The 25,748-nt window shown below is 34.1% G+C and overlaps 3 protein-coding genes across 17 annotated transcripts; 1 reads left to right on the forward strand and 2 right to left on the reverse strand.

The window, feature by feature from the left end:
- Window positions 1-1,536: 1,536 nt before the first annotated feature.
- Window positions 1,537-10,042, reverse strand: LOC108223059 (uncharacterized). 2 transcript variants are annotated; one of them, XM_017397110.2, is made up of 14 exons: window positions 9,904-10,042; window positions 9,100-9,198; window positions 7,974-8,101; window positions 7,737-7,887; window positions 7,538-7,647; window positions 7,157-7,240; window positions 7,032-7,080; window positions 6,854-6,945; window positions 5,923-6,061; window positions 5,541-5,668; window positions 4,069-5,447; window positions 3,473-3,583; window positions 2,633-3,383; window positions 1,537-1,887 (listed from the first exon to the last, which is right to left on the reverse strand). In XM_017397110.2, exons 2-13 carry the CDS (start codon window positions 9,190-9,192, stop codon window positions 2,809-2,811), a joined length of 3,039 nt encoding a protein of 1,012 aa, XP_017252599.2. In that variant the 5' UTR covers window positions 9,193-9,198; window positions 9,904-10,042; the 3' UTR covers window positions 1,537-1,887; window positions 2,633-2,808. The 2 variants fall into 2 exon arrangements, with proteins under 2 accessions (XP_017252599.2, XP_017252600.2); XM_017397111.2 differs by having other exon boundaries at window positions 5,923-6,055; window positions 9,904-10,039.
- A 1,286-nt stretch (window positions 10,043-11,328) lies between these two features.
- Window positions 11,329-17,748, reverse strand: LOC108222027 (meiotic recombination protein SPO11-1-like). 14 transcript variants are annotated; one of them, XM_017395911.2, is made up of 16 exons: window positions 17,500-17,680; window positions 17,276-17,378; window positions 15,844-15,917; window positions 15,497-15,598; window positions 15,202-15,272; window positions 14,631-14,647; window positions 14,441-14,510; window positions 14,333-14,369; window positions 14,062-14,109; window positions 13,923-13,981; window positions 13,815-13,846; window positions 13,607-13,712; window positions 13,402-13,522; window positions 13,043-13,106; window positions 12,820-12,929; window positions 11,329-12,061 (listed from the first exon to the last, which is right to left on the reverse strand). In XM_017395911.2, exons 1-16 carry the CDS (start codon window positions 17,552-17,554, stop codon window positions 12,015-12,017), a joined length of 1,116 nt encoding a protein of 371 aa, XP_017251400.2. In that variant the 5' UTR covers window positions 17,555-17,680; the 3' UTR covers window positions 11,329-12,014. The 14 variants fall into 14 exon arrangements, 12 of the variants coding, with proteins under 12 accessions (XP_017251400.2, XP_063950598.1, XP_063950595.1 ...); XR_010292406.1 differs by having other exon boundaries at window positions 11,921-12,061; window positions 13,024-13,106; window positions 17,500-17,683; XR_010292407.1 differs by having other exon boundaries at window positions 11,925-12,061; window positions 12,807-12,929; window positions 13,024-13,106; window positions 17,500-17,683.
- Window positions 17,749-19,448: 1,700 nt separating this feature from the next.
- Window positions 19,449-23,938, forward strand: LOC108222029 (two-pore potassium channel 1-like). Its single transcript, XM_064078823.1, has 3 exons — window positions 19,449-19,565; window positions 22,461-23,395; window positions 23,609-23,938. Exons 2-3 carry the CDS (start codon window positions 22,827-22,829, stop codon window positions 23,769-23,771), a joined length of 732 nt encoding a protein of 243 aa, XP_063934893.1. The 5' UTR covers window positions 19,449-19,565; window positions 22,461-22,826; the 3' UTR covers window positions 23,772-23,938.
- Window positions 23,939-25,748: the final 1,810 nt, after the last annotated feature.

The following is a 25,748-nucleotide window of genomic DNA, read 5'->3' on the forward strand; positions in this document are numbered from 1 at the left end:
TGAATCGTTGGATGAAAAATTTAATAGGTAATATTAAAATAATTTGAGGTCCCAACTTTTCATCAAATAAACGAGTGAATATTATAGAACTTTAAAATATAATAAAACTATCATTAGTATGTCAAGCTAAAAAACTCGCTGAATGATTAAAATCTGATTAATCATCGTATTACGATTTTTTTTAAATTAGATTTGAAAAAAAACTACTCGAAAAAGAGTTAGATACAAACATTCAATACAATAGAACATTGAACGTAGAAGAATTTATTTTAGAACAAATTATATTTTCAATAATTACAATTAGTTTTATTTTAATCTAGGTAGTCAGATTTATCATCTAATAATTAAAAACCAGTATTATGTTTAAAACAGCCCTGACACGGAACAGCGCCCATGTTTTAAGTAAAGATTTACTCGTATTTTCTCTCCTGAATATAAATAAAACTATTCAAAATTTATTTTTCCAGATTTGACATTTCTGCACATGTGGGCTGGATGTCAAAGCGGGCCCATTATCGATGGGGTGGTTGATATGGAGGAAATATATTTATAATTGGGCTACCTTTTTACTTCTTTAAAACAGCTACGATTCAAAATTTGTATTAATATTATATTTACGTACTTGTTGTCTTTACCTTTCCAAGGTATAAAATTCTGATTTTACTCTTAATTCTCAGTTATGATCTATATAAAGATTATTTATATAAATTTGAAAACACTCGAATAATAGTAAAATAATTTTCATATATCACTTTGTTATCTGATTCATATTAAAGTTTTATCGTTCACCACTTCTTTCTGCAGTAAATATGTATTTGAGGCTCTGAATTCACCGTTAGTGACAGAACAAACACTCCACCTTTCAAGTATAAAAATATATTGTATGTTGAACATTGATAATACATCACCGGTATTTAATGATATTAATAACTTCACCACGACGGTACATCACAATCACTTTTGCTCTCTGATAGATTAGAATCCCAAATTACCTTATTCTATCTAATTTAAAGGATAATATAATTAGATTTCAATCACCTTTTAAATTCAGTTCTACATGTAGAAATTATAATACCTTCTCATACAGTCCCACAAAGAATTAGAAAGATAGATCAAAATGTTGGACTACAGAGAATAGCCGAACCACATCTACAAAGAGGTCGTTTGTTTGGTCCAAACAGTTATATGTGGTTGGAATGAGGAATCGAGTTAAGTTAGTATCGGTTTGAGGTATCATTCATATTCAATATCATATGTTTGTTTAAGTGCTGTAATCAATATATACAATTTTTGTAAAAAATAAGTTTATTAATTTATATTAATTACAGATATTAATAAAATTAGTATTGTTATAAATTTTTGCATTATTAATTTAATTTTCTATCATACATTAATATTACATTACTTAAATATAGATAAAAAATCAAAAATAAAGGTATGAGTTTGGAATGGACAACCTTATACCTGATTCACATATCCATGACCAAACGACCCCCAGGTGGATAATAATCCTTTATAGTTGGGAGAAAAACAAGGAAACTTGGAACTCAGAGCATGTAGCATGATAAAACACTCAACTTGCACAGTATTTGCTCAAAACTCCTGTAAACAAATTGTCTCTTTTTGCAACAAGGTAAACAAACTAGAGCTACTTCCAGCAGACAGTATTTGCTCAAAACTTCTATAGCACAAATTGACAGCTGAAGCAATAATTTTAGAGCCACTTCCAGCACCAAGACAGTAAACACTAAAGTTCATAACCTGCGATTTCATCCTGATTCACAGTTTCGATCCTGGGCTCTTCTAGCATAATAACCATAATCAATAGGATCTTGTGTACCTTTCTGTATCATGCAGCTTCAAACCAAGACTTGATAGCTTAGTTTCCTGCATGAGGGTATACATGTATATAAAAACAGAAGATGGCACAATGCAGGTAAATAAACACAAGGAAGATGCAACATAATTTTAAAGAACAATTTTTAGTGTAATTATTACTGGGACCCAAAATGCCGAAATTTTTTCACAATATTGTTACTTCACATACAAAACCGTGGTCAAGAGTCCAGGACAGGGGAACAAGAATGTTCATAAACTTTTTAAGTTTCCCCTGAATGGCCACTGAAATAAATGGGAAGGGATAGGAATTCACTTAACATTCTAAATTTTTGTGAAAAAAAGATGCGAGAGGAAAAGAAAGATAGCCTGGACTTTTTATGAGTTTAGCAAAAAACAATGGGCAGGAACAAAGTCATCTATCCTCGCATAGATTTGTGGGGAATGAAAGAAAGAAAATGCTAGAGCACCCAAATTGGATCCCAAATGTGGCATTTTTTAATTGGTAATATCACTATCAAATAAGATGGACCCCCCATGTAGGCACATCAACACCACCAATCCATGTCACTGATGCCACATCATTTAGAAAAAAATTTGAGACCCAATTTGGAGCCCATAGCATTGCTCAAGAAATAATTACGTTTTCGGTACCAACTATAATGGTATAAATAATTACTATTTGTTCCTAACTGGTACAGATCTTATTGCTTCTAACCAAAAAACTACTCAGATTATATTAAACTCTCTGCTTGTGTATTACTATTTAATGGTAACAACATAAACTCCTCTTTACCTGCTGGTTTTGGAGGAGACGGTTATCAGAACGTTCACTCCACCAATCAGCAGGTTAACCAGTAAAACCAGTCAAGATCCAGCCACATTTTATCAGTTCACTGCTGTCATGACAAGTTGGATATAGTCATTCTATATCAGTTTCAACATTAAAGGGATTAGTCCACTAGACAAAGTTCAAATCCCATATGTTTGATTATATAAATCTCCAGAACTGGAAATCCGGTACTTCGAATCCTGGCGACCACTAAAGTACTGATTTCCTCCCAATCTCTCCGATCTAAGAAACTCTGCCGCAGTTGAGCCATTTCCACTCTGAACCTCTTTCCAACCATCCCAACTACCGCTCGACACAAGTTGATTTCTGGACTGTGAAAGACCAAATTGAGAATACTGGGATCCATTGTTTGCCAAAGCCTGCTCAAAAATCGTTGGAGGCATTCCATAATTATCCGGATAAGAAGAAAAACTGTTACCCATTTCGACATATCTGGGGTTCTGCTGTGGTGAAACAGATCTTTGCATCATTAGCTGCAATCTTGCCTCATTCTCATAATTACTCATCTGGGTAGGATAAGTTGACCTCATGTCTAAACTAGGGTTATTAAACCCATTAGGAAGTCTGCCTTTACCTACTGCCAATATTGCAGGATCAATAAACTCTATATCTGAATTGGTGGAATCATTATACATTCTAGAAGGTGACTGACTAGCATTTCTCAAGTAAGATGAATTGTTGAGCAAATGATTCCCTACAAGAAATCAGGCAATAAAATCGTAAGTTCAGAGATGTGAGATGTGCTTGAAACAAATCATTCAATGTGAAGTGTAAAATACAAACCAGAGTTTACGTCAAATGTCTGTTCCATCCTTTCAAAAGAGGAAAAGCCTGGAGGTGGAGCTCTGGTAGGCCCGGAAAATCCAGGAGGGGCTGTTACAGGTGCTCTAGAAACTATTTTGACATCAAAGTACAATAAATCATATCAGAAAAAAAATCATCTCAGTCACAATTTTTAAAAGCAGAAGGAGAATATCAACAAAAGCACTTAAACATATACATTAGTTATACTGTTATGTAAAAATTGTAAAGATACTAAAACAGATTTATCACGGAAATCAATGCATGTCAAAGCAGATCCAAGAACAATGATTTGCTCAATTTTCAGCCAAAAGCACAAAACCCATGTCAGTTCTCACACAACTAAGTCGATTACAGAACTAGCTAAAGAGTAAATCGCCAAAAGTTTTAATGTACATGAATGCATATACGGAGTAAAAGGATACAAAACTAAAGGCAAATGATGAGCATATTTAACAACAAATTTAGTATTTATTCTCCACAAGCAATCTATCAATAAAATGCCAGACTTGCAGAAAATAATAAAATATATATCAATAGACACTATCTGTAAAAAAAACCTGCAACTCTGAACTCACCAGAAAACCTGTTCGGTGAATTATGAAAATGGGTGCTTGCAAAATCACCAGGTTGATGCGCACTCAAAGTAGAATAACCATTGGCAGTACCACTGTGATAATGGTTTCCATTGTCCTTGAAACCATTCGTAAGAGAATGATTCCTGAGAGTTTGCTCAACGCCAGCAGATGATGGCCCAAAATTGGATGCTTGATGTTCCTCTCTTGCAAAAGAGAACCTAGACTGATTGCTGTTTTGTACTTTCTTCGTATTCGATGCACCAAGAGAACCCAGCTGTTTATCAGTTTCACCTAGTAACTTAACCAAATTCTGGGGTGAAGCCAAAGATTCATCCCATGAATCGAAGTCCATTGACAAAATATTTGATATGATGCTGCTCTCTCCCATTCCGTCTGCTAAAATACTATCGTGGTTTACTAACGCACTGCCATGTCTTCCATCATGCAATTTCAGTTCATCTTGTAGCATATAAGAAGAATCATTAGCACTGGTATCCAAATCAAAACTTCTAGTCTGGTTCCCAGCATAACCATTCGAAATAACTGGGGCATTATATGCTTGCGGAACAGAAAACTTGCTAGGTTGATTATCTACATTATTTAGATTAAAATTGGTGCTGGGTATACGGAAAGCCTCTTGAGAATGTAGATCCCTAAAACTATCTGATAACCGACCTATACTACTATCTGTGCTATTGGTAACTTCAGGATCCCTGCGTCTTTGTATATTAAAAGATTGGATATCATCCTTAACTTTACAAGTATCACTTTCTGCTACTTGCGACGGCGACACTAATTTAAATTCAGACAGATCCCTTGCTGCAACAGGATCCTTACTGGAGGATGCATCCTTTGCTGCAGCATCTGTTGACAAGAGTTCTCTGTATTTTGTGTCTACGTGCTGTGGCCCATGAGTAATTATATTTAGAGACAACATATCAGAACATAATTCCTTAACTTTACTCTCTACAGGTAGATGTGAATTTCTTTCTGAATTGATACTGCAAGACTGCACTGTGATATCTGCCATGCTTGTGGACCCATCTACTTTTGGCGATGGCGTAGATATCTGGTCACTTGTCACTAGTTTATCAAAATGTCCAATCTTGGTGGAAGTATTCGATGACTTTTGTTGCTTATCTACATCCTGTATTCCCACAGATGCTACTGGAACAGATTTATTCCTCTGTAAGGGAAACCAACCTTCTCCATTAAGTTTCTTTCCTGAAGTATTATGCATTAAGGAGACTTTGGCTGGGCTCACTACTGCAGTTGAAAATGCGACTGAAATGCCACCTGTATCAGATTTCTGCTTAGAAGGTCCATTTGAGCTTGCCATGCTTGTTGGTGATGGTTGACTATTTGAAGCACGCGCTCCCCTGAGAAAAATTTAAACTTGTATATATTAAATTCTATAACAAATAAACAGGGGGGGGGGGGGGGGGGGGGGGGGTAAACAGTCAAATCTGTACCAAGATGCTGCTGCAGGAAGACCAACAGATTTACTAGAGTGACTATTTGGTGGAGAGCCCCTCACACTGCTTGCCGGAGTTTGCCAGACAGATGACTCCAATATGTTTTGAGAAGAGATGTCAAGGTTCTGCACCATATCAAAAATCAAAAAAGACGTGTCGTGGTCACAGTCTATACTCTATATATATAAGTTTTTGAGTTAAACCTCAATTACTAATTATATTATGAAAAATTACGTATGTAATTCAGTATCCTTTAGAATTGCTACTCTATAGCATACTTGTACACCAATGCTTAAAAACACACGAGATTGAGCAATCCACTGATTTATGTTAAAAGGAAGAAGACCCAAAAACAAATAATTTGTACTCAAAAACATACATCCGTTGAGCTTTTATTATGATGTATTCCAGATGAGGAGCAGCTGTCATTACAGAAGTCGTCTGCTGGTGGTGGTAATACACTCCCAGATCGTCGTTGTGTGTCGATTGTGGCACCCACACTCAGTTGAACTCTATTTCTTCAAAATAACATTGTAAGTTAATTAGGCAGAAAATAGATAGTTGATTGTATCAAAAGATGATCGATCAGGCAAGCCTACTCAATAAAACATGCCACAAATATGTACCGAGTGAAAGTGTAAAATGGGAAAAAACCAAATAAAAACTTCAAAATTAAACCAAACACCCTTGCTGAAGTAATAGGCAATTTCTAAGTCAAACTTTGTGGTAATTTCAGGTCTTCATTCATTTCTAAACATTTAAGCATTAGAAGTTATCATTCAATTGTCATATTGTGTAAGTAACACCACTATATTGTTGAATGTAACCATTTCACAGTAGATATTGTTTATGTTGCACTACTATATTATGCAATGGCAAAGTATTATTCTTTGAAGTCAGCATACATATCAAAACAGAGGGTTACCACTAATCCAGCACAGAAAAGCATAACTGATAAAAACAATTTTCAAGCAATCTAAGTTTTGTCTACCACATATCCAATATTTCAACTCTATAAACATGTATACATTAGCTGCAAAAAGACAATTTATAGAATGTATTATCTTGTATTTGTGATGATAAAAACAAATTACCAAAGCTGTTTGAGCGCCTCTATATTATACCGAATGCTGAGTTTATAGTTTGCTCACGTCTGATGGAGGAAGTGCAGATACTAATTTATTATTGTAAGTAGACAATTATTCAGAAAAGCAATCAAATTTGCATATTGGCTAGATGGAGATTGATTTCTTCCAAAAGATATGATTGATAAAACAATACATTGAATGCACATGACAATTATACAATACCTTGTGTATGCTGATATTATTTCATCTTTAGTGAAACTATCTTCTTGTGTACCAATTTCATGCAAGTATAGACAATCAGGATTGATGCATGGCTGGACCAAAGTTTGATGATCAGAACAGCACAAAATCACAAACTCAAAATGTCAAATTTAAGTATTAATTAAATTGCGGACCATACCACACTCCTCAGCCATGCATGGCAATATTTTGTGGTTCCAAAGCAGGCCCTGCAACACAAGAATAGTAAATAAGCAAACAGATAACAATTACTGCTGCAATCCACAAAAGCCAACAGAATCAGACCTTAATGGTCTACCCTCCAATGTGTAACCATGCACTGACTGAATGCAACGAACTGCTTCTTCCTCCTTTGAATAAGTAATATATCTGTAAAAACAAAGGTTGATAATCTAAGAGTTAATATACATCTCATATATGACTTTTAAAAACTTTATTAACTTCAGACAATTATAAGAACCTAAACGCACATATCCAAGATGGTCATTGCCCAAATTAAGACCTAAAAACCTGCTGCTTGGCTTCAAATTTTTACAAGAATAAGGAACGCGACTTAATATTCAGGCAATCTATTAGACACACAATTATACAAAAAAAATTCTATATGTAGGCCTAATTATGCTTGCAATCTTAAAAGTCATTTCAATCAGCAAAAGAAACACTTACACACTACAAGTGCTATTTGGAAATTGTTGAATGGTCCCAGCTGCCGTACGAGAGATTGACACTTTAAGCACCTTCCCATATTGAGCAAAGTATTCCGCTCCTTGTAGGAGCTGCATAAAACAATATATATACAGGTGATAAAAAAACGATCGGAAAAGTATAGACAAAAAGAAGCAAGGAAAAGAGGAGATATACACACGTCTTCATCTGCCAAAGTAAGAGGTAACCCCACAATGTAGACAAGATTTCGTTGAATCACTCGAACACTACTTAGGTTCTTTCTACCATCAGGTGCTTTACTTTTCGACTTTGACTTCCCTTTCTTCTCCACATTCAACTCAGACAACAACCTATCAATGAGAAATATTCTGTGTCATCATAACTATGTCAATAAAATATCTGCAGACGTCAACATAAGCTATGCATAGATGAAAACCTTTCACACTGAGCTGCCTTTTCCACAATTTTTTCCTTGTTATAAGGGGTTCGACATGCTGGACACCTGCCTTCTACATTGTCTTTCTCAGCCATGTTTATTATGTGATGCCAGCACCAAACACAAATCTACAGAAGAAGCAAACACGCTATTGGGTTTGAGAGTCAAAATCCATGAAAACTCACACCAAAGAGTATAAATTTCACGGTCACTACTGCTGGCTTAATCTATGCAAAAAGCTTAATTGCAGCATATCTACCGATTGTACTTTAAACTTTCCATTACTTCTGTTAGACGCACCCCTTTTACAGCTAGGTTCTGAAAGAACTATGGTATAGCCGGGAAACTGCTTAGCCACGTTATAACACTAGAAAAGAAAACTACATCTTTTCATAGGGATACGGGACAGAGCAACTCGAAGTGAAGTAAGACGTTAAGGAGAGAGAAGTGAGTTGGTCTCGATGAGAGCCCAGGCGAGTCTCGTGTGCCTTTTTTTAATATCATTTTAGTGCTTTCAACAATCAGCCTATGACATCTGATATGGGTAATAATAAAAAAAAGAATTATGGAAGTTGTATCACTGTCACAAATCAGCCACTTAGCTAAAATTGTGATAAACTGTATTTAGAGCAATGTCCCATTAGATTCTTTACTAACCCTAACAAGTGTTTCCGCTGTGAGTATGCAACACAAATATATATTGAAACATAAACACTTAACACTAATTTCAATATATGTCCTCCGCAGAAACTTGAAGAAATGCACAATGTTCCTCAATAAACCGAACAAAAATGTACAACTTAGCAACAATCCCTGCTGCTTTTTGTCTGTTTCAAGAGCTGGGTAGAGATGTTTTATTAATTCAAAATCTGATGGCAGTTCGCAAATAATATAGATAAAAAGAAATTCAAGAGCTTTCAATATAATAAGAATTTTAAAATGGAAAAACATTTCCACATAATGCAAAAACATCAGCCATAATATTTGACACTGATTTAGCATATTACAATGACTCCATAAGAGTACAGAATCAAATAAAAATGAATATTATCCTACCAAAAGCTAATCAGACTAAGTATTTTGCTGCAAAAATTTAACAAAGAAACGTGTAAATAAGATTTCTGACCTCATAACCACACTTGCATGGCTTCAACTGCTGATCAGTCAAATCCATCTCTTCAGCACAGAGAGGGCAAGTCTTTTCTCCCTCGTTGCTCATGATTGCCTATACATTAAAAATCGCAGATACTCAACACAGTTTCATAATCAGATATTAAACTCTAGAAACCCTAAAAATGATTAGAAAAAGCAACAAAATTGACAACTTCCGAGTTATCACAACTCCAAACAAAAACAGCTCAATATCTTTCAAGACGTATAAATAAATATACTTATATCAGTTCTAAACAAACAAAGATTCAAACAGATCACCCTGTCCTCTAAAAAGCTCAATTATATTTAAAAAAAATTATTTTTACAAATATATTGATTGCTAGTTTGCTACACAAAGCTTAGCAAATAAAAAACCTAAAAAAAATAAATTCAAATTTCCAAAAACTTTAAGCCAAAAATCCTAAACTAAAATAAGTAACATCAGAATCAAGATAATCGCAACCTCACCGTCAGCAATCAAATTCACTAACACCTGCGAATCCAAAAATCGATCATTTTCGCAATCTAAACACATCAAAAGCACATCAAACTAATCCAACAACACAATCATATCATGCAAATCAAAATCAAGAAAACACAACTAACAAACTCACAATCAACACAACAACCAATCCAAACTAAACACAGCGAACCTAAATCAAACAAATAAAACTGCGTAAATAACACAAAACGATCTAAAATCAAATCAAACGGATCGAACACACCGATTAAAACAACGAACAAATCGAAAAATCGTATCGAGCTCGGATATACTTACAGTTGTGTGTATGTATAGATTGATGGATTGATTGGATTTGTGAGAGACGCGATCGATGAAAATGATAGCGAGAAAGACCTTTTAGAGAGAGAGAGATTGAGATGAGTTGGGAGAATGGGTTTTTTATGCTGCGGGGTTTCTCAAGTCGTTTTCGTTTGATATATAAATAATTCTAGGGGTGCTTGTTTATGCCCCTGGAGTTGGTTATATTAACGGAAATACCATTTGCTGTTTTGTTGGCTTTGGGGTTTTTCGTATTATAAAAACTGAAATCACGATTCACGAATATGTCCACTTTTTTATTTTTGAGAAATGGGGTATAGGTTAGAAGTCATTTTCAGCGAATTATAATAATATTATGCATTCATAAATCAACTCCAATTTGTTAAAATTTTATAATTCGCTTAATTTATGGTTTTTGGCCAATTTATTTAGAGTTAGAATTAATATATTAAATTTAATTTATGGGTCTAGTCAAATTATTCAGAATTAGAATTGATATATTAAATTCAAAAAAGATGGTATACTTTTATGATAAATTAAACTATTAATATCTATTTAGATTAATAGAATCGTGCTTGTCCTGCGCTTTAGTCTAGTATAAATTATTATTATATATTTGTAGCGCAAATGTATAAATAAAGGGGTGGTGTATTCAATTTATATTTTTAAAATTTGCGTGTATTCAACTCAAAATTTCAAAATTATATCAGAATTTCAAGATATTCAATTAAAATTTTAAAATACATTATAAAATTAATTTAATAATTTTAAAATATGTTAAAAATTCTGATGAAATTCAATTAAGATTATGTAAAATTTACTAAAATTCAATTATACTTCCTGATGATTTTCTAGAAATAGATTTTATACGATTCTTTTGTGTGCTTTAACCTTTTTGAAATTCCACCAAAATGTATAGAAATATCACCCGATATCTTGCAACATTTTATCTAGATTCCTCAGTTTTAGAAAATGAGTAATTTTCTAACAAAGAAACAGAATGTATCCGATATTAAATACAGTATGTAAATATTTCCAGCTCGGCCCGGAAAAGCGCCGGCAACAACAGAAAAGAAGGGGTCCATGTAGCTGCTGCGCCCGCCCCCCTCTTAATCAATGGGGCAGCAGGTTCGGCATCTACTACAAAAGAGAGAATCCACTTCAGGTAACCACGCCTCTCCCAAGGCAACGCGTGGAATGACCGAGAGCGGACTTTTTGGATATATAATCCAAGTCGAACGGTCAAATATTTTGTCTAAAATTAACTTCTAATTAGTACTATTTTTATGCCCATCTTAAAAAGTTACTTCGAAACTATTTCTTAGGAACAGGAGTTAACAAATGACCCAAATTAAAATTTGTTTGCAGAATTCTTTATCTAAAAGAGTTCCACGTACTAAAAGAGTCTGCACATAAAGAAACTAACTGTTACCATGTCTCTTATTAGCATATACATATCAATAAGGTATCTGCCTTTTCCTCCAGCTAGATTAATAAGGTAACTAGTAATTACCTTTATCATAATACTCTCCATAGCCCAGAGCATAAACTAAACCCCATCAGCACAGAGAGTAGCATTTGTGCGTGTAAATTAGAATACTATATTCACAACAATGGAGAGAGAGGAAAGATCAGAAGTTAATGACAAGAAACAAAAACAGATATATGATCAAATGATAACAGTTATAGAGGGAAGAGTTGAAGTGAGTAACAAAAAACAAAGGAGAGAAGAAAAAAAAGGGGGACCATCAAGTGTGAGTTGTGACGTATGCATGGATGTGATCTCAGTCACCCATTCCATTCATGTTCCCAAGTGCCATCACAGATTCTGTGGAGATTGCATTGGGAGTCATCTCCAGAAGAAAATTCAAGAAAATGTTAAACAAGTGAAGTGTCCAAGCTCCAAGTGCAGAGCTGTTTTGAAGCCAGAGTTTTGCAGCAACTTAATTCCGGAAAGAGTGTATGAAAGATGGACAAATGCTTTGACTGAAATTTATGCTTTGGAGAATGCAAGGGAGATTGAATGTCCGTCTGACGATTGTGAAGGAGTGTTCACGGTTGATAGAAGGGGATTTGGAACCAAGAGGTTGTGCTCAAAGTGTGGAGGGTCATTTTGTTTGCGTTGCAGATCCGAGTTGTTGTATACTGGGTTCAGCTGCAAAATTTGTGAGAGAACAAGACGTTTGAATCAGAATCATCGAAGAAACCGAGGTTCTAAAACCATTCATCACATTTGAAAAGAATAGGAGTAAACTTCTCTTCTCAACTATAGATATTTTACATTGCTATATATACTTTGGCAGATGTATGTTTTTTTATCTCATCTTTCAGAAATTGAGTCTGGGTTGAAAATATATTGATTTTATTATTTTATATAGATATTGGCATATAGATTTTTTCCTCAACTTTCTATAAGGGTGTTTAATGAGGACATCATATTTTTTTTCATAACAGCTTTCAACTGCTTGAAGGATTGGAGGGTTGGACTTCTCTTACACAAATTAACAGAAGATTTTCTGATGGCGTAGAGGACCAGAGATTTATATTATGATTCATGTCAGATGCAATTTTTCTTTGTTCTTATATGTTTTAAGATTATAACTAGTTTTGGCTCTCCTTATTCGTTGCCGAGGAACTTGCTAAGTTTCAATCATAAGAATTTAGTATTTATTTCGTCTGAAATGCCTTGTATATATGCCTGTGTGTGTTGTATCTACAACTTGTTTTATGATCTCTAAAGCAGGGTGAACAATTTGCAATTCAGATTTACGATTTTAGGTTTGACTGGGAACAATTGTCAGGACTCAAAATGATCCCAACAATATTATCTGAGTACGATATCATAAGAGCTTGAAGGATCTAGCAAACACTGTATTACAGCAAAAAAGAAGGATTTTTACATTTGCAATTCACCTTTAAGCTTAGATGGCACATAAACCTCTGACAAGAAAGAAAGTGAGTGTGCTGACAATGCTTCAATCTCAAATTTGACTCCTCTTTGCAGCAACAACTCGAGCTCCAACCTTCAAAAGCAACACCAAATAAATAAAAAAGAACTGGTTGCAGTGCCAACAGATTTAATAACAATAGCAGAAAGAATCAGTTACAAGTATTTACAAATAAACTTGTGTCACACCTCCATTCTGGCACTTCTCTTTCCAAGTAACATCTACGCAACAATGCTTCAGTTCTCGACTTGTCTTAAAATTTATGCAGGATACAGCAAAAAGAGCTCAAATTCAATACAGATTGTCATTAGAAATTGCTTTCCACCAACTACTGTCTATCAAATGTAAATTGGATAATATAATCATAATCTTAGATTTTCTTTTAAAACATCTATAGTTATAAAAGCAATTTAAACATCCAGAAAAAGAGAGCCACAGAACAGGTTAAAAAAGAGTGGCCTTCTCTGGGCTCCGTTGGATGACACGTAAATATTAAGAAGAGAGCATGAAAAATATTGTAGTTTCAAACAGAATTCGTGAATCTCACCTTCATTGGTCAAAGGAAGTAGACAGTGTTGCGGAAGACTAAATCTATCCACATCAGAAATAAATACTCCAATCCATTGTATATTGCTTATACGTAGAAATTTTGCATCAAATGCCATTTGCTTTAAGAATATAGATAAAACAAGCACCAAATAAGTTTCAGTAGACAGTCAGTAGTATAACTACAAAACCACGAGAAACCTCACCATTGAACCAAATCGATATGTAGTCAAGATGTCAAAGCCATATGGATCACAATCCACTAAACAATATGTAGGCAGGCACAACTTTTCAATGATGAGCCGCAGAAACCTGTTCCAAAACAGACGGACGCACAGCAACTGTATTCTCATTGAGTCATTGTGCTCATTTCTAAGTATAAAGAATACAATGCAAGCACAGTAATGAGGCGACCTTCTTGTGGGAACATCTGGATAACCTCTTCCCTGTTGGAAAAGCAAAGTTAGCAGTATTTCGAGATTATACAGCAACTAGCAATTAATCAATTAATAGTACACTTACTGTGATGACAATGCACTGATTTTTCTTGCAGAACTGATCATTGGATAGTCGCTGAAAAACTGCATTAAACCAATTAAATAGTTACTTACATTTAAGTTAAGAACAATGATAATGGCAGTGTGCCTAAAAAATGTTTGACCTGATTCTTTCTCTACAATCAATATATATTTGGCAACACTCATGATATCTGTCCCAAAAAAGAAGAAGAAAAATTAGCTAAGAGGCAAGCTGCGCAATTCTGTTCTAATTACCTGCTTCACAACAGCAGGAACTCTGGAAAGAAGACTTAAGCAAAGATTAAAGTGATTTAGAACAATTCTTGTATATCAACATCACTGTATATGGTCTCTAGACTCTAATGGAGGTATGGTAAAATCATATCAAGATGATGATATTGTGTTTATGGATACCTTTTACTTCTTCAACGTTCACCGGAACAGGATGAGCCTGAAGTAAACAAACAATCATCAGTTTCAGTTATTTATAATGTTATAGTAACTAATGATGCTTGTTCTCACAGAATTGGGACTGTTAATGCAATCAAATATCCTTCCAGCTTCTGAGAATCTTAGCCATCCCATCACCAATCTATTAGAAACAAAAATCATATCCATAAATCGAACAAGAGCATGTCAGCTACACCCATGAGGTGTAACCTGCTTGTCACAGTATACAGAACCTGTCAGCATAATCATAGAGTATTGTTACCCTTTCCCAACAGACACCTGCAAAAGTAAACATAAAATCAAAAATATGAGATGTCAAGTTTATTTCAGAGCTGAAAGGAATCACAATTTTCACATATACAACCCTACTGTGTTGTGTTCTCCTGAATGGCTGCAAGTAATTTCTGATATCTTTGTAAGTGGCTAAGGTATATAATTTATTTCACACCAACATCAGTTAATTTTGGTACCATGAGGACATTCAAATTGTTTTGGAAAATTATTATTATTTTTGCTTCCTCAGTATTTTTGGAAACAAAGTGGTAGGATAAAAAGCACAGGAGTAGCACTAGCATTTCATAGTTTAATACGACACACTTTAGTTTAATCGAGGAAAATTGTTATGTAATATTGATCCCTAAGAATTAGCATACATCATTCTTTCTTCCTGAAAAGAAATAAAAGACAAAGTGGCAAAACTAGAGTCATGTTTACTGGACATTTCTTATGAGGTCATCTTCAGCATTCCCTCAAGTAACGACGACTACTCACGCTATAACAGGAATAACAAAACAATAGAACAGAAAAAACAGCAGGTGGAATTTTTTACATACTACATTCAGATTGTGGCGACACTGCAGAAGGATGCAGATGTCATTGATTGCACGGTCAACCACCGACTGTTCTGTTCCGAGTAAATTAAAGTGAGAGATATTCTGTGAGGGAAGTTCTGGCTTGGAATTAAACCAATGATGTGGTAAACATTGAAGTAATATGGTTAAAAGTGTTATTCATAAATACAAAGCAATCCACCTAGCAAATTAGCTGATGAGGCATAACCAACCCCCCCCCCCCCCCCCCCCCAAACGAAGAGAAGAAGAAGAAAACAAAGGAGAATTACAATTTCACCTCTAAATACAGATGGATGCATGTAGAATATATCCCTCTTTGAGCCATGCTTGTTTTCTTGCAGAAGTTGCTGAACAATCAGCAGCACTCTTAGCAAGACATCTGAAAATTGACGAGGCCATTATAAACCTTCTACTGAAATTTCATTTTTTTTTCCTACTTATTCTTGTGGTATGAAAGAGGAAACTCTATGGTAAATTTACAGCATAAAGTAGATACTACTAAATTTCAATATTTTTATTTCTATCTAAAACTTGTGATATGAAAGAGGAAACTCTGATTGATTTACAGCGTAAAGTAGTTTACATAACGAAACTGATACAAACATAATCATGACTGACACTCACCCAGCCGATGAACATGACATTCACGTTGTAGTGTTATAAGCTCCTTTCCCTTGGCCGTATAAGAACTGCAGCAACTGCACACACCCACACATCAATAACCACTTACATTCCACACAACATGGTGCTCAGGGACGTATGCACACCGGGGGCAGTGGGGGTACTTGCCCCCAGTGAGCTGCATAGTATTTAGTAATTTATAGTATACATATTTCACAAATCGAGGACTTGCCCCCATGGTTCAAGCAAGGGATTTTGGTGGAATCAGCCATAGTTCGACTCCGCAACAGTTTCTTTTTTTTAAGCTTATTGTTTGTTGTCTCACCTCAGTTTTATCAGTTCGAATTTTCCACTAAGCTACCTATGCGGTTTGGTTTGCGGTTTAGAAAAAAACCGCTGCACCACGATCACCTCCACTTTGCCCCTATTGTTTGTTGTCTCACCTCAGTTTCGACTCCGCAACAGTTTCTTTTTTTAAGCTTATTGTTTGTTGTCTCACCTCAGTTTTATCGGTTCGAATTTTCCACTAAGCTACCTATGCGGTTTGGTTTGCGGTTTAGAAAAAAACCGCTGCACCACGATCACCTCCACTTTGCCCCCATTAGGTTGAAATCCTGAATACGTCCCTGATGGTGCTTATGCAATCAACTGCTGAATAATTAGTTCACAGCTAAAAGGACAAGTAACTTAGAAGTTAAAACATTACAACATAACACATCCCTAAGTTGAGCAGTCACTAGTGTGTTTATCATTATTCACTCGGCTACAATTTTTAAGAGGTCAATATTGTCAACTTTTGACGTGAAAGTCTTAAACTAGTAATTCCCACAACTAAAAAGACAGTATCATCTATCAAAAAACAGCTCACGTTCCGTAGTATAAATTTGGGATCCATTAAATTTGATATAAAATTTTAACAAGTCTGATATAAAAACTCCATTTCGCTTGTTATTAGTGCTTGGGTTGCTTTCACTTGGACATAAAATAAAATTGGTATAGGATAAAATGATCATTTACTCCCAACTAAAGTATTCGTTCTCCTGTAGATCAAAAGGCCTGGAACAGTTAGTTCGTTGGCGCATTTTACTCTCATACAATGTCCAAATTCCAATTCTACACAAATAGCTCCAAATTTTGCCGACCTCCTAACAGAGCACCACAGGTGTACTTCAATTAATTAGACTACAGGGTCAACAAAATTACTTATAATAATGTATATTCCACCATTCATTTCACTTGGATTCAAGTAAATTAATCAAATCTCTAAAATATAGTCATTTCACTGTTCACATCACCAGAGTAATAAGCAGGCAATTAAACACTGAAAGAAACATAACTACATCCCCTCTCTCTCTCTCTCTCTCTCTCACACACACACACACGCGCACGCGCACGCACAGATGAATTTGAAAGTACAATAGGTGCAATGACATACCAGTGACCAGAAGAGTCCGTGCAGTAATTTCTGAATCGATCAATGTGCACAACAAAAGAAGATTGTTCCTTACACATACCTTTGATTATCGATCGAGTAAAATCTGAAATTACTCAGATGGTATAATTAGATCAACTACAATTTCGATTAATTAAACTGTAATGAGCTGAAATAAATTTCTAAGTGATCTCGAAATGTGCTGAAAGATGAGTTTGAGTTGTTACCTCTGATTCTGATCAACATATCGGACGGGCGCGAGATTGAATTGTTTCCCTCCATTTTCTAACATGAAAATAGATGCAGTTAGTTTTTGCATACGAACAAAGTTTGGTTTCGTGTATTCCTGAGGTGGGATCGAGGATAAGAATATCGTAAGATAATGGAATGGAGTTGAATAAAAATGATTAGAATTTACAGAAGTAGGAGGAAAGTTTATAAATGGTTGAATTAGCGCAAAATTATTATGATTGGGTTAATTATTTAGTTGTTCACTGAAGTGGGTTTAATGTATCAAGTTGGTCATTGAAATGAAAATGGTATCAAGATAGTCATTAAAGTCACCATAAATATCAAACAAGTACCTTGAAATATAAAGTTAAGCAATAAAAATTTTATTTATAAAATCTTACACATCATTTTTAAATGTTACCACAACCAACTAAATGGTTATGATTTCTAGTATTTATGATAATATTTTTAGATTTTATCAAGTTTATTTATTATATATTATTTATTATATAGTTATCTTCTTTGTTATACTTAAAAATAAATAATAAATAAACTTGAAAAAATGTAAATGTATTATCATAAATATCAGAAGTCATGACCTTTCACTTGGTTGTGATAGCATTCAAGAATAATGTATAAAATTCTATAAATAATATTTTTACTGCTTGAACTCATATTTCAAGGTACTTGTTTGATATTTATGATGACTTTAGTGACCATCTTGATACCGTTTTCACTTCAGTGACCAATTTGATATATTAAGCTCACTTCAGTGACCAATTAGATAATTAACCCTATTATGATTAGGTTTAGAGAAAATAGTATGAAAGGAGTAATATAAATTTCTCCAAATGAAGGATGCGGTCTTTAATACAAGATGTAAATATCGAAATGGGTAAAAACAATTAAATTTATAAATAACTGTTAATAATACAGTTTGAATTTCATTACATTTTTTCCAAAATTTACTAATTCAATGTCTTCACAACTCATAGATCACTCCATAGCATGTGTTCCTAGTTTAAAAAACAATAAACGATGTATATATGTATATTATCTTGAATTTTTGATGTGTGCCTGACTATTAGTTTTCACTCAGGTGCAAGAACTTGATCAATAAAATTTTTTGTGTATGTATGAGCCATTATTATTAATATGATTGAAGTAAATAAAGACATATCGTTTCACTTAAAATTAGTTGTTGGTGCACACACTAAAAAATCCATATTATTTAACATGTTCCGGGTTATAGATGTATATACACATGATGTCATTCATCCATACACAATACTTCTCTCATGAGTATGTTAAAAATTGTTTTTTCGTAGACATATTTATCAAATATATTGATAATAATATCATTTTTGATTTTTATAGAGAATATGTGATGAAAACGGTTATCTCTTATCGGAGCTGATTATCTTAAAAATAATCTTTTTCTCACAAAATGAAGTAGCAATGCATTAAATATCACGTTTTAGAAAACAGTTTCAAATATCATTCTGAAATACTATATCGTGTAGCTCTTTCTGTTTAAAACACAAGTAGTAGTAGCGTTTCGAGCTGAAAATCCAACTCAAAGTAACGTTTCTAATTATTTTTTGCATGAAAATACTAAACAATGTTACGTTTTCAACTGTTATTGTGATATTTGGGACATTATTTTCCAAAATTATGATAAAAAAATCAATACTATGAACATTATATATATTTGTGCCTTAAGTGACCGAGTATTTAGAATGATGCCCGTTACTAAATAATCTTAACAAAACCTCATCTTATAACAAATATTGTGACCGTTCGACATCAATTTATTTTTCAGAAATAAGAATTTATTTATAATAAAAAAACATAAAATTCTATTTGTTTTCTGAAATAAAACCCACTAGAAAGACAAAGTGTATATTAAGACACGTGCAAAATGATAGTACATTCTATTGTTACATTCATTGTTTAATTTCCCTGCCACCTCAAGTATTTAGCAAAATTCTTCTTTGTACTTTATTTCAGCGAACCGAGCTTCCGCACAGAGATAGAAGAACCCTCAAATTGCTGTCTACAGGTAAACCTCAGATCTTTCCTTGTTCAAATATACATGTCCATATATTTTAGTTTCGTATTGGTTTTTGTTCTGCAGTAGTTCTTGTATAATATGATGTTTTCCCCCATTTACAGTGTAGCAGCATCATTGAGATTTGAGCCCGTACAAATTCTAGATGTTATGTTGTACTCCCTCCATCCCCCTCAATTGTTTACATTGAAGGGGGACACGGAGACCAAGACAATGTATGAAAAATGAGTAAAGTTGGATGAAAAGTGGGTAAAGTGATGAGACCTATCAATATTTAATAATTGATGTGAGATTGTGGAGGAAAGTAGTGGGTGTAATAGTAGTTTTTATTGTTAAATACTCCCTCCGTCCCCCTGAGTTATATACATTGGGGGACGGGGACGCGGCACGGACTTTAATGCTCCCGTAAAGCATAGTTCTATAACTTATTTTTAAGATTTTTCTTTTCTGAATAAAAGTTTGAATGTTATATTTTTATACAGAAAAAGAAAATTTTAAAAATAAGTTATGGAACTATATTTTATAAGAGCATTGAAGTGCGTGTCGAGCAGTGAAAAAGAAACGTATACAATTAAATGGCCAGAGGGAGTATGAGATAGTGGGGGTAGATAGTGGGTGTAATGATGAGAAAAACTTACTATTTATAGTAACGTAAAGAAATGAGAGGGACATCCCAAAATAGTAACTGTAAAGAAATGAGAGGGACGGAGGGAGTAGTTTGTTTTGGTTTGATGAAGATAATTAAGTTTAAGTTCATTTTGTCTGTCCATTTGTTTTAGTTCCTAATTTCCTATCTGTTCTGCTTTACTTACATATGGATGTGGTACAAATGTAATAGTTTATGATAAGTTATCGGTTCTCCTGGAGTGGAAGGGGTTAGGAGGTGAATTTAACCGGATCGTATATTATCTTTAACACTTCCCTCCACTAGAAAAAGCCTATTTTTGGGTCGAAAAGGGGATCTCTGCTCTAATAATATGTCAAGTTACTACTCTGTAAACCTCTAGGAGGAAGATTTAACCGGATCATATATTTGATTATTTTCTGATTAGACTATTGTTTTACGGGTCCTGGTCCCCAGCAATCATGTGATGGGGACCTTTTAAATGGCATATTGTTTTACGGTCGTCCAACAACCAGGATTATAATCCTGGCCGCTGGATGTTCATCCAACGGTCAAAAAAAATAATAATAGGTCACTTAAAAGGTCCCGAGTACCTGATTGCTAGCCACCGGGACCTTTGTTTTACGGTCCTTGTTTTTGGGAAGTCAAGAAACCTTACTATCTTTATATAGAAAGTATAAAAGGACAACGTGCCGACAAATGATATCAAGCCCGAGACCGGCTAAAAATTCGGAAGTCCAAGTCAATTTATATGTGTATCACAAATTAAGTCTGATTATCTTATATAAGGTGTGTATATGTTCCATTAGAATTAAAATTAAAAGCACTTTGTGCTTGAATGCTTCAGGAGTCAAATACTTTGATACTCGAGGTAAATCCGATAAACTACTTGAACTAATCAAGATCGACTCAATTATTGTGGAGTTGAGTTCCGGTATATTCTCGGGATTTAGTATATAGTAAATAGCTTGACTCAGTTACATCCTAGTCTATGGGTCGAGCTCGAGTAGATCATAATTAAACTGACCCCGTGTTATTCCTTTATGGTCTCTTGTGTTGGGGTGTCAATTCAAGTTTCACATTTCTATATTACTTTTACTTCTTCAAATCTGTCATAAAAATACAGGGTTCCTTTCAACTTTAGCATCATAGTTGCAATAAAATTATGCTCTGCAATTACAGTATTAAACTATATAAGTCTAATTACTCATTAACATGCCATTTTTGGAGTTCATACTAGATCTAGTGTTATCATGGTAACCAAACCACCATATTACCATGTCCCTACGTCATAACACGTTAATGTTTTGCGGTTATAAAGAACTTAGATATAATACTAAGACTTCGGGTGACTGGGCGAGCAAACATAATTGGGGTGGGGGGAAATGTATCACTCACCTTTCACATAGAAACACTTGTATACAGTTGGCGAGTACTTGTAGTATCTCTTTCACGAGGGTGCTCATAAGTTGTGAGCCTTTAGGTACTAATAATAGCATTGCAGAATGACTCATATTTCATGTCATTGCATCTGGTTGTAGTCATAATTAATACAGCTATACTGAAATCATGTTAGATACTCTATATATTATTGCAGGAGCCATCACTACATGAATACATCTTTTATTCTTCTCTTGCATAAGCAGAGTAAAAATCATATCACATTAATGCTTGTACCATTCCGACAAATGAAGAGCACATCAGATTAACTAATTAAAGAATCTGCGGTTGTGTTCACTTGGATGGAAGAATGAGGTGGAAATGGAATGAAATTTATACTATTATTTGGGGAAGATAGGGGAAAATGTTTATAATTTTCATTCCTTCTTTCATTTTGAACTAAAATTCTAACCCACATGTTTTGAAAGGAATGCTCCATTCCATCTCTTCATCATTTTTCCTACAATCTTCATCCTCCATGTTCATCAACTATTTTACTCATTTAATTTTCTCTCCATAAAATTTGTTTGTATCTTTCATTCAATTCTCACCAAGTAAAGGAACCTGAATCTTTATATGCTGTCTGTTTTGATTTGATTATACTACTTCGTCTCTACGTATCTTTGCATTCCATTATATATAAGTGGTACAGATAAGATTCGAAAGAAGAAAAAAAAGCAGGACATAAATGACATATTCTAGATTTCTTCGAATACATATTACATTAAACCATGTATATATAACAGTCTGAAGAATCTGGCTTTATGTCAATAAATCATTTGTTCTCTTATAATTCTGGATTCAATCTTTTGTATCTGCAGGCCACTGAATATGTTCACCATTCAGTAATCACTGAGATGGCCAATGATAGTGCAAAAGTACCTCTGCTGGCAGGCCTGAGAGACCCTGCAACTCCTATAAATCAAGTAGTTCCACCAAGGAGGAGGTTCCGCCATAGTAAAAGCCTCCCGTTAACAGAATATATCCCTCCATAATTTGAACACCATAGCCAACTTGCCGGATCTAAGTCTCTACGTGATAACCTCCACCCAAATCTGAAGAGAGTCCTCATATTCCTAGTCCTCTACTTGGCTGCAGGTACCATTTGCTTCTACCTTGTTAGAGACCACATCAAGGGATTGAAAACAAATGGAATTCTTGATTCTGTTTACTTCTGCATTGTGACAATGACCACCGTTGGATATGGAGATCTTGTGCCTGATAGTACACCTTCAAAATTACTCGCTTGTGTGTTTGTCTTCTCTGGGATGGCTTTAATTTGTCTGGCTTTAAGCAGTGCAGCCAACTACTTAGTAGAGAAACAGGAATTTTTGTTAGTTAGAGCATTGCATATAAATCAGAAGGTTGGCGAATTGGACATCCTGAAGGAGATTGAAACCAACAGAGTGAGATACAAGTGTTTTATGGTACTGTCTGCTCTCGTGGTGCTTATAGTTGCTGGGACTGCCTTTCTTGCCACAGTTGAGAAACTAGACCTTATTGATGCTTTTTATTGTGTCTGTTCAACTATTACAACACTAGGTTATGGGGACAAGAGCTTTTCTACCGCAGCTGGGCGTATTTTTGCAATATTTTGGATATTGATGAGTACTATTTGCTTAGGTCAACTCTTCTTTTGTATTGCCGAGGTAAACACTGAAATCAGACAAAGGGCATTGGTCAAGTTGGTACTCGCAAAAAAGGTCACTAATGTGGATTTGGAGGCTGCTGATATTGATGATGATGGAGTTGTTGGGTATGTAATCTTTCTGTGAGCAATAAATCTATCACCGTCGCCCTCTAACAGTTCATTCTTCTTATTCTAAGTTTTAGCGTTTAGTTATATTTTCATGTGGATTAATCAGACAAAAAATATAAATTATGGTTAGGAGACTATCTGGTGCTTATGTGCTTAATATTTGAACAGGACTCTTGCCTTGTCTGATTTGTTTAACTTTCACATATCCAGGGCTGCTGAATTCATAATACATAGGCTCAAAGAGATGGGAAAAATTTGCCAGGAAGACATTACAGCAATCATGGAACAGTTTGAAGATCTTGATGTCGATCAGTCTGGAACTTTGTCTCCCTCTGATATCTTGCTGGCTCAATCATCTTATACAGGAAACTGACAGATTTAGAGAAGATGCTGCCGATGCTATACAGAAGGAAGTAACTTATAGATGTGTGTTGTAGATATCTTCAGTGTTTTACTTTCTGAGTTGGCTAAATAATCGGTCAATCTAGACCAAGTTGTTGGGAATGTTGGCTTTCTTAATGTCATGCTTTTAGGAGGATATGAATATATGATGCATCTGAGTAATCTTATAACCTTGTATGCATTGTTATGGATTAATACATACATCAGGATATAATAAGCATGGGCATCAGAGCTCTCTCTTTCTGAGGGTCCTGTGAGTTCTGAAAAACACAATAACTCAAAAAAGAAAAAACTTGAAAAAACATACTCCCTCCCCTCAATTGTTTGAACGCATTACTCTTGTAAAATATAGTTTGATTAATTATGTTAGATTTTTTTTTTTCTGAATAAAAGTTTACTATCTAAATTTTTATACAAGAAAGAAACATTTTAAAAAAAAAGGTATAAAACTATGTTTTATTTGCGCTTTTAGATGTGTGTCGAGTAATAAAAAAAAGTGTAAAGAAATGAAAAACACGGAGAAGTAACCATTATCAAGTCGTAGAAACAGAATCCAATAAATTTATTTTCGTATTGATGTCCTGTATCCTTGGGAGAATTAGCCATAGTTTCTGAACAAGGAAGAGCAAATGTGCTGTTTCAGCGACATAGTGCTTTGTTAAATCCTGAGGTGTATACATAAGGATATGTTAGTAACTAAGATCAACTCCAGCAGCTTCCTATTTGGAGTCTTAAACCAAAATATGAGGAATATGGGAAAATAATCCACTCCAACAGTATCTTAGTGATTCCACTAGCCATGCCTTATCTTTAGGTAACCTCTCTCTTCTCCTAAATCTTATTTTATAATAAATTTTGAATATAAACATGTTCTCTCTCTCTTCACCTATTGCAATACTGATAACTTTTAATAATAAAATAGTATATAAGGAATGAATATAAGAAATATTGTTGGAGATGAGAATAGCTATTATTATCTTAAGTCACTAGGATCCAATATTTTATATTATATATATTTAAGGAATGAGCTAAGATGCTGCCGGAGATGCTCTAAAAGTCGTCTTCATCATTTGATGCAATATATTCAAATTTTTCTTAAGGCCAAAATTAAACAAATAACATGATTCAGTTAGTGTTCTAAAAAGCGCATTAAGCGGCCGTCTAAGCGGGCGCTTAAGCGGAATCGGAAGGTAAAACGCTTCGATTTCACATTAAGCGGGAGATTAAGCGTTTTTTAACATTAAGCGGCCTGTTAAGCGGATTAAGCGGACATTAAGCGGTCAGAATGATGTTGACTTGCTAATTTTTTATATTTAAATATAAATATTTTTTTATAAATATTATGAAAATTATAATAAAATATTAAAAATATCTTTTTTTTATCAAAAACATTTTATGTTTAAATTCTTATTACTTAATTATTTTATAATTTTAATTATATATATAATATTATTATATATATAATTTTAAATATATATTATTAATCCGCTTAAAATTCCGCTTAAGCGTCCGCTTATCCGCTTAAGCGGTAGAAGGTCACCTCACCGCTTAGGACTGATTTGCGCTTTTTACAACACTGTTCAGTTAAGATCTATGTGGTGAAAGGGAAGAAGAGGATTTAGCTGACATGATTAATTTGTTATTAATATTATATTTACGTGTTGTCTTTTACCTTTCCAAGGTATAAAATTCTGATTTTAGTATTTTACTTGCAACTCGCACTTATTATCTTATATAAATATAATTATTTATATAAATTCTAAAACACCTGAACAATAAAAGAATTTTTATATCACTTTGTTATCTATTTTTCTGCTGATTTAGTATCATATCTGATTTTGATTTTATGCCCATTTTGGATAAAATATTGCAGAATCGATATAGAACTTTTAGGATTTAAGTACAGAACTTCAACATTTCATGAATTTTGGTAGAATTTCAAAAAATT

The sequence above is a fragment of the Daucus carota genome, chromosome 5 (assembly GCF_001625215.2).
Source record: "Daucus carota subsp. sativus chromosome 5, DH1 v3.0, whole genome shotgun sequence".
NCBI lineage: Eukaryota > Viridiplantae > Streptophyta > Magnoliopsida > Apiales > Apiaceae > Daucus > Daucus carota.